This window comes from Natator depressus, chromosome 1 (genome assembly GCF_965152275.1).
Source record: "Natator depressus isolate rNatDep1 chromosome 1, rNatDep2.hap1, whole genome shotgun sequence".
Lineage (NCBI taxonomy): Eukaryota > Metazoa > Chordata > Testudines > Cheloniidae > Natator > Natator depressus.
Window position 1 is genome coordinate 126,319,455 of NC_134234.1, and position 9,296 is coordinate 126,328,750.

At 45.3% G+C, this 9,296-nt stretch overlaps 1 protein-coding gene across 1 annotated transcript; it reads left to right on the plus strand.

Annotated features, from left to right (window-relative positions):
• The first annotated feature begins 895 nt into the window (after positions 1–895).
• On the plus strand, positions 896–8,781 carry LOC141981044 (zinc finger and SCAN domain-containing protein 29-like). The gene is made up of 3 exons (XM_074942884.1): positions 896–1,436; positions 2,023–2,232; positions 8,633–8,781. The coding sequence occupies exons 1-3, from the start codon at positions 896–898 to the stop codon at positions 8,779–8,781; spliced, it is 900 nt and encodes a 299-aa protein (XP_074798985.1).
• The last annotated feature ends 515 nt before the right edge of the window (positions 8,782–9,296 follow it).

The following is a 9,296-nucleotide window of genomic DNA, read 5'->3' on the forward strand; positions in this document are numbered from 1 at the left end:
TCTGAGATCCGTGTACAATTGAATCACATGCTGGCAGAGAGTCTCAACTCAATGTTCCTTCTAGTAAACAGTAAGCAATACAAAACCTTTAATAGTGAAAAGCTGTTACTCATAACTGCCCTTTCCTCAGAAAACTGAGGTATTGCTGACGACAGATGATTATGGGAAATTAAATTAAATAAGATCAGGCTGCTTTAGTTCTTAGAAAAAAGAACAGGAGTACTTGTGGTACCTTAGAGACGAACAAATTTATTAGAGCATAAGATTTCATGGGCTGGAGCCCACTTCATCAGATGCATAGAATGGAACATATAGTAAGAAGGTATATATACATATAGATAAGTTGGAAGTTGCCATACAAACTGTGAGAGGCTAATTAGTTAAGATGAGCTATTATCAGCAGGAGAAAAAAACTTTTGTAGTGATAATCAAGATGGCCAATTTAGACAGGTGACAAGAAGGTGTGAGGATACTTAACACGGCTGCTACTCTGAAACCCTTAGTTCTTAGCCTTGGTGTACACTAGGAGTTGAGGTCGAATTTAGCAGCATTAAATCGATTTAACCCTGCACCCATCCACACAATGAAGCCCTTTTTTTTCAACTTAAAGGGCTCTTAAAATCGATTTCCTTACTCCACCCCCGACAAGGGGATTAGCGGTGAAATCAGCCTTGCTGGGTCGAATTTAGGGTAGTGTGGACACAATTAGATGGTATTGGCCTCTGGAAGCTATCCCAGAGTGCTCCATTGTGACCGCTCTGGACAGCACTCTCAACTCACATGCACTGGCCAGGTAGACAGGAAAAGGCCCGTGAACTTTTGAATTTCAATTTCCTGTTTGGCCAGCAAGGCAAGCTGCAGGTGAGTGCAGAGCTCGTCAGCAGAGGTGACCATGATGGAGTCCCAGGATCACAAAAGAGCTCCAGCACGGAACGTACGGGATCTGATCGCTGTATGGGGAGAGGAATCCGTGCTATCAGAACTACATTCCAGTTTTCAAAATGCCAAAACCTTTGTCAAAATTTCCCAGGGCATGAAAGACAGAGGCCATAAAAGGGACCTGAAGCAGTGCAGCATGACATTTAAGGAGCTGAGGCAAGCCTACCAGAAAACCAGAGAGGCAAACGGCTGCTCTGGGTCAGAGCCCCAAACATGCCGCTTCTATGATGAGCTGCATGCCATTTTAGGGGGTTCAGCCACCACTACCCCAACCATGTTGTTTGACTCCTTCAATGGAGATAGAGGCAACACGGAAGCAGGTTTTGGGGACGAGGAAGATGACGATGAGGAGGTTGTAGATAGCTCACAGCAAGCAAGCAGAGAAACCAGTTTGCCTGATAGCCAGGAACTATTTCTCACCTTGGACCTAGAGCCAGTACCCCCCGAACCCACCCAAGGCTGCCTCCTGGACCCACCGGGTGGAGAAGGGACCTCTGGTAAGTGTACCTTTTAAAATACTATACATGGTTTAAAAGCAAGCATGTTTAATGATTAATTTGCCCTGGCATTCGCAGCTCTCCTGGATGTACTCCCAAAGCCTTTGCAAAAGGTTCCTGGGGAGGGCAGGCTTATTCCGTCCACCATGGTAGGACACTTTACAACTCCAGCCAGTAGCACGTACTCGGGAATCATTGTAGAACAAAGCATTGCAGTGTACATTTGCTGGCGTTCAAGCAACATCCGTTCTTTATCTCTCTGTGTTATCCTCAGGAGAGTGATATCATTCATGGTCACCTGGTTGAAATAGGTGCTTTTCTTAAGGGGACACTCAGAGGTGCCCTTTCCTGCTGGGCTGTTTGCATGTAGCTGAACAGAAATGTTCCCCGCTGATAGCCACAGGGAGGGGGGAGGGATGAGGGGCTAGCCATGCGGTGGGGGGAAGCAAAATGCAACAAAAATGGAACAAAAGCACATGTGCTATATATGTAATGTTAACAGCAAGGTTTACCGTGAAAGAGTGTACCCATTGTTCTATAAAATGTGTCTTTTTAAATACCACTGTCCCTTTTTTTTCTCCACCAGCTGCATGTGTTTCAAGGATCACAGGATTTTCTCCTTCCCAGAGGCTAGCGAAGATTAGAAGGCGAAAAAAATGCACTCACGATGAAATGTTCTCCGAGCTCATGCTGTCCTCCCACAGTGACAGAGCAGAGATGAATGTGTGGAGGCAGACAATGTCAGAATGCAGGAAAGCACAAAATGACCGGGAGGAGAGGTGGCAGACTGAAGAGAGTAAGTGGTGAGCTGAAGAGAGGGCTGAAGCTGAAAGGTGGCAGCAGCATGATGAGAGGAGTCAGGATTCAATGCTGAGTCTGCTGGAGGATCAAACTAATATGTTCCAGCATATGGTTGAGCTGCAGGAAAGGCAGCTGGAGCACAGACCGCCGCTACAGCCCCTGTGTAACCAACCGCCCTCCTCCCCAAGTTCCATAGCCTCCTCACCCAGACACCCAAGAATGCAGTGGGGGGCCTCCGGCCACCCAGCCACTCCACCCCAGAGGATTGCCCAAGCAACAGAAGGCTGGCATTCAATAAGTTTTAAAGTTTTAAACTTTTAAAGTGCTGTGTTGTCTTGTCCTTCCCTCCTCCACCACCCCTCCCGGTGCTTCTCTACTCCACCACCCCTCCTGGGCTACCTTGGTAGTTATCCCCCTATTTGTGTGTTGAATTAATAAAGAACGCATGAATGTGAAGCAACAATGACTTTATTGCCTCTGCAAGCGGTGATCGAAGGGAGGAGGGGAGGGTGGTTAGCTTACAGGGAAGTAGAGTGAACGAAGGGGCGGAGGGGTTTCATCAAGGAGAAACAAACAGAACTTTCCCACTGTAGCCTGGCCAGTTATGAAACTGGTTTTCAAAGCTTCTCTGATGCACACCGCGCCCGCCTGTGCTCTTCTAACCACCCTGGTATCTGGTTGTGCTAACCAACGGCCAGGGGATTTGCTTCAACCTCCCACCCCTCCATAAATGTCTCCCCCTTACTCTCACAGATATTGTGGAGCGCACAGCAAGCAGTAATAACAATGAGAATATTGGTTTCGCTGAGGTCTAAGTGAGTCAGTAAACTGCGCCAGCGTGCTTTTAAACGTCCAAATGAACATTCTACCACCATTCTGCACTTGCTCAGCCTGTAGTTGAACAGCTCCTGACTACTGTCCAGGCTGCCTGTGTATGGCTTCATGAGCCATGGCATTAAGGGGTAGGCTGGGTCCCCAAGGATAACTATAGGTATTTCAACATCCCCAACAGTTATTTTCTGCTCTGGGAATAAAGTCCCTTCTTGCAGCTTTTGTAGCAGACCAGAGTTCCTAAAGATGCACGCGTTATGTACCTTTACTAGCCAACCCACATTGATGTTGGTGAAACGTCCCTTGTGATCCACCAGTGCTTGCAGCACTATTGAAAAGTACCCCTTGCAGTTTATGTACTCACCAGCTTGGTGCTCCGGTGCCAAGATAGGGATATGGGTTCCGTCTATGGCCCCACCACAGTTAGGGAATCCCACTGCAGCAAAGCCATCCACTATGACCTGCACATTTCCCAGGGTCACTACCCTTGATATCAGCAGATCTTTGATTGCGTTGGCTACTTGCATCACAACGGCCCCCACAGAAGATTTGCCCACTCCAAATTGATTCCCGACTGACCGGTAGCTGTCTGGCGTTGCAAGCTTCCACAGGGCTATTGCCACTCGCTTCTCAACTGTGAAGGCTGCTCTCATCTTGGTATTCTTGTGCCTCAGGGCAGGGGAAAGCAAGTCACAAAGTTCCATGAAAGTGCCCTTACACATGCAAAAGTTTCACAGCCACTGGGAATCGTCCGAGACCTGCAACACTATGCAGTCCCACCAGTCTGTGCTTGTTTCCTGAGCCCAGAATCAGCATTCCACCGTATGAACCTGCCCCATTAGCAGCATGATGCCCACATTGCCAGGGCCCATGCTTTAAGAGAAGTCTGTGTCACTATACTGACGTTGTCTACTCACCCGGTTTCGCTTTGCCAGGTTCTGGTGCTGCATATACTGCTGGATAATGCATGTGGTGTTTAATGTGCTCCTAATTGCCAAAGTGATCTGAGCGGGCTCCATGCTTGCCGTGGTATGGCGTCTGCACAGAAAAAAGGCACGGAACGATTGTCTGCCATTGCTCCGATGGAGGGAGGGCCAACTGATGACATGGCTTACAGGTTTGGCTTACAGGGAATTAAAATCAACAAAGGGGGTGGCTTTGTGAGAAACAGAATGGCCCCCTCAAGGATAGAACTCAAAACCTCAAGGATAGAACTCAAAACTGGGTTTAGCAGGCCGTTGATTTCACGGAGGGAGGGAGGACAAAATGAATACCAAAAAAATCTGGTCTATTTCTTGTTTTGAGCCACTTCATCTATCTTTATACATCTTGCTGGCAGCAGACTGTGCAGTACGACCGCTAGCCATCGTCATCTCCTGGGTGCTCAGCAGAAGACGGTGCAGTATGACTGCTGGCCATCATCTTCTGCTGGCTGCAGATTAAAAGACAGTGCACTGCTGGTGGGACTGAATCGCCATGAAACGAAACTTAAAAGGGAAATGACTTGGCTGAATCACTCCCGTGTTTGCCCAGGAGCCCCTGACCTCATCGAGGTTGGTTAAAAGAGCACCCTGGACTATGTCGATGACGGCTACCAGTCATACTGCACTGCCTGCTGCCAAAAGGCAATAAACTGTTGCTGTGTAGCAATGCAGTACTGCGTCTGCCAGCACCCAGGAGACATACGGTGATGGTTAGCTGAGCGGGCTCCATGCTTGCCATGGTATGGCGTCTGCACAGTAACTCAAGCAAAAAGGTGCAAAACGATTGTCTTCCCATGCTTTCACGGACGAAGGGAGGGAAGGGGGGCCTGACGATATGTACCCAGAACCACCCGCGACAATGTTTTAGCCCCATCAGGCACTGGGATTTCTACCCAGAATTCAAATGGGTGGAGGAGACTGCGGGAACTGTGGGATAACGACCCACAGTGCAACACTCTGGAAGTCAATGGTTGCCTCTGTACTGTGGACACACTCCGCCGACTTCATGCACTTAGAGCATTTATGTGGGGACACACACAATCGACTGTATAAAAATGCTTTCTACAAAACTGACTTCTATAAATTCGACCTAATTTTGTAGTGTAGACAAGTAAAACCATGTTAATTTGATATAGCAAATAGAGCTGTGCTGTCCCACAAAGTAAAGCTTATTAAAGAAATGTTGTGGATACAGAGACATAAAGTACACAGACCTTGACTGGAGGGAAATATAAGGAAAAAGATGGATAATTCCGGTTTTGACCTTTTCAACAAAATTATCTGAACCAACAGTAGTGACTGGTGGTTTGAAGCTGACATACTTATTTCTGTAAAAATTGCAAAAAAACTGGAGACAATATTTAACATGAAGTGGACCTAATAGCTACTTGCAGTATGGCAAAAAGCTCTTCAGCTATATCTTACACTAGTGGAGGTACCCAACTAAGGAGCATAGGACCTGATCTTCATCCCTTGGAAGTGAAGCTGATGATAAGAGGCACCCAATTAAATTAATAGGCATCAGGCATAATACAAAAAAGAGGAAGTACTTTTTCACAAAATGCACACCTAACCTGTGGAACTTATTAACATGGGAAGTTGTAATGGCTAAATGTATAACTGGGTTCCAAAAAGAATTGGGTAAATTCATGGAAGAGAGGTCCATCAATGGTTACTAGCAAAGATAATGCTTGGGGTGATCCTAACCCTCTGACTATCTGAAATGGAGAATGGAAGACTGAGGTGGAGCATTCCATAATTACCCTGTCCTGTACACTCTCCCTGATGATTTGGTACAGGCCACTATCAGAGCTAGGTTTCAGAGTAGCAGCCGTGTTAGTCTGTATTTGCAAAAAGAAAAGGAGTACTTGCGGCACCTTAGAGACTAACATATTTATTTGAGCATAAGCTTTCGTGAGCTACAGCTCACTTCATTGGGTGCATACAGTGGGGAGATTTATATACATAGAGAACATGAAACAATGGGTGTTACCATACACACGGTAACGAGAGTGATCACTTAAGGTGAGCTATTACCAGCAGGAGAGTGGGGGCGGGGGAGGGGAAACCTTTTGTAGTGATAATCAAGGTTGGCCATTTCCAGCAGTTGAAAGGACGTCTGAGGTACAGTGGGGGGCGGAGGGGGGGAATAAACATGGGGAAATAGTTTTACTTTAAAAAGAAAAGGAGTACTTGTGGCACCTTAGAGACTAACAAATTTATTTGAGCTACAGCATCCGATGAAGTGAGCTGTAGCTCACGAAAGCTTATGCTCAAATAAATATGTTAGTCTCTAAGGTGCCACAAGTACTCCTTTTCTTTTTGCGATTACAGACTAACACGGCTGCTACTCTGAAACATAGTTCTACTTTGTGTAATGACCCATCCACTCCCAGTCTCTATTCAAGCCTAAGTTAATTGTATCCAGTTTGCAAATTAATTCCAATTCAGCAGTCTCTCGTTGGAGTCTGTTTTTGAAGTCTTTTTGTTGAAGAATTGCAACTTTTAGGTCTTCAATCGAGTGACCAGAGAGATTGAAGTGTTCTCCAACTGGTTTTTGAATGTTCTAATTCTTGACGTCTGATTTGTGTCCATTTATTCTTTTACGTAGAGACTGTCCAGTTTGGCCAATGTACATGGCAGAGGGGCATTGCTGGCACATGATGGCATATATCACATTGGTAGATGTGCAGGTGAATGAGCCTCTGATAGTGTGGCTGATGTGATTAGGCCTTATGATGGTGTCCCCTGAATAGATATGTGGACACAGTTGGCAACGGGCTTTGTTGCAAGGATAGGTTCCTGGGTTAGTGGTTCTGCTGTGTGGTATGTGGTTGCTGGTGAGTATTTGCTTCGGGTTGGGGGGCTGTCTGTAAGCAAGGACTGGCCTGTCTCCCAAGATCTGTGAGAGTGATGGGTCATCCTTCAGGATAGGTTGTAGATCCTTGATGATGCGTTGGAGAGGTTTTAGTTGGGGGCTGAAGGTGATGGCTAGTGGCGTTCTGTTATTTTCTTTGTTGGGCCTGTCCTGTAGTAGGTGACTTCTGGGTACTCTTCTGGCTCTGTCAATCTGTTTCTTCACTTCAGTAGGTGGGTATTGTAGTTGTAAGAATGCTTGATAGAGATCTTGTAGGTGTTTGTCTCTGTCTGAGGGGTTGGAGCAAATGAGGTTGTATCGTAGAGCTTGGCTGTAGACAATGGATCGTGTGGTGTGGTCTGGATGAAAGCTGGAGGCATGTAGGTAGGAATAGCGGTCAGTAGGTTTCCGGTATAGGGTGGTGTTTATGTGACCATCACTTATTAGCACCATAGTGTCCAGGAAGTGGATCTCTTGTGTGGACTGGTCCAGGTTGCGGTTGAGCTAGGGTACTGGGCAAGATGGACTATGGTCTGACCCAGTATAGCAGCTCTTATGTTCTTGTGAAAGGCATAATGTCACTGCTGACAAACACGATGACAAGGAATGAGAAGAAAACTGTAACATGGGACATGAAGACAGTATAGTAAAACCATACCTCAGGGATCAGCAACCCCTTGGCCCGCGGCCTGCCAGGGTAAGCCCCCGGCGGGCTGGGCCACTTTGTTTACCTGCCGCTCAAGGCCAATGGGGGCTGTGGGAAGCGGCGGCCAGCACATCCCTTGCCCCGCACCACTTCGCGCAGCCTCCATTGGCCTGGAGCAGCGAACCGCGGCCAGTGGGATCTGTGATCAGCCAAACCTGTGGACGCGGCAGGTTAACAAACTGGCCTGGCCCACCAGGGGGCTTACCCTGATGGGCCACATGCCAAAGGTTCCTGATCCCTGCCATACCTCATAGCAGTAATTCCTAATTTTATGTTTTAAATAGAGCTGGTTGCAAAATTGGTTCTTTTTCTGTAATGATTTTCATTGAAAAATAATTCTGTCTTTCATTGAGATTTTTTGACAATATTCTGATTTTACAGTTCAAATTGTATAGTTGTCTGAAACCAAAACACACATGTGCATTCACGCACACACACAAAAGGGAAAAAAAGAAAATGTGGATACTGGCATGCATACAAATATTTTCCCTCTACTGATTAGGGATCAATTTAGCAAGGTACTGAACTTTAAGTATGCAAGTAATCCCATTTCATTTTTAAATTTAGGCACATACTTAAATCCCTTGTTGAGTCTTTGACTGAACTGCAGGGCACATGGTACTGTAAACATTGTGAAAGATTGTGAAATTCCTCTTTGTTTTACAGCTCTTAGTATCAGAAACAATATATACAGCTGAGTATAATGTAGTACATAAGTTGTACAAATGCTACCCAGCCAAAAAAAATCATATACAGGGATACGCTTTTGTGAACATAAAATACAACTGAAATTGGAAGAAATAACTATGACTCTTGGAAATCCTTAGCTGTGAAGCCTCCAGGGAGATAACTCAATACACGTATTCTCCCCATACATCTGATAGTATAAAGATCTAAATATAAATATTAGAATGCAAGAACATTATATATAGATTTGGGACACACTCTGAAGGATTTTACTTCTATCAAAATATTTTGGCACTGGACAGATATAATCCAGATTCAATATATTTCACAGTATTTGAAGGTGTACAGTATCAGTGTGCCTCAAGCCAGTACACTGAGACTGAAAAAGATAAGAAACACTTTGAAAAGGCTGAAATCCACTCCACCTGCATAGAATCCATGTATGCAATTCAGAGGAATACAGAATTGTTGGGAAGTTGAAATTCACCTGCCAGACTTGGAGTAGGGTACAGAATTGCAGCCAGAGCTCCTCTTCACCAGTCATACAGAATGCCAGAGCTACTCAATCTTCATAAATGTGGATGCAGTGTCGCCCCCTCAGCATTCCATGTTGCCGTATGCCTCTCTAGATTTGTGGATGATCACAAGCACTATGACATGCACTCCACAGCAAAAAACCCAAGATGTAATAATGATTCTAGTAAGGATTACTCCATAATCTCTTGTTACTTCGCTTGAAACAATACATTTTTAAAAGCCTGTACTGATTCTTATCAGACTTTATTGGTTCATGTGTCATGATAATATGAACTAACTGTGCAGTAGATCTGAGTGAGAAAATATTCTCAAATGTTTTTGTTGACTGTTTTGGGGAAGTTCATTTCAAACCATAATTCAAGTGTCAAATTTTCATTACAGATATGACTATGCATGAATGTTTATCTTCAAAACACTATCTTGAGCAACAACTGGAAATAAGGAAAGTTGAGCAGTAC

Bases quoted from the DNA above. Each gene is read 5' to 3' on its own strand.
- LOC141981044 (XM_074942884.1), top strand. From the start codon at position 896: ATGGAGTCCCAGGATCACAAAAGAGCTCCAGCACGGAACGTACGGGAT. The intron at 1,437-2,022 runs GTAAGTGTACCT...TTTCTCCACCAG, and splicing joins GGGTGGAGAAGGGACCTCTG to CTGCATGTGTTTCAAGGATC. The intron at 2,233-8,632 runs GTAAGTGGTGAG...TATATTTCACAG, and splicing joins GAGGTGGCAGACTGAAGAGA to TATTTGAAGGTGTACAGTAT.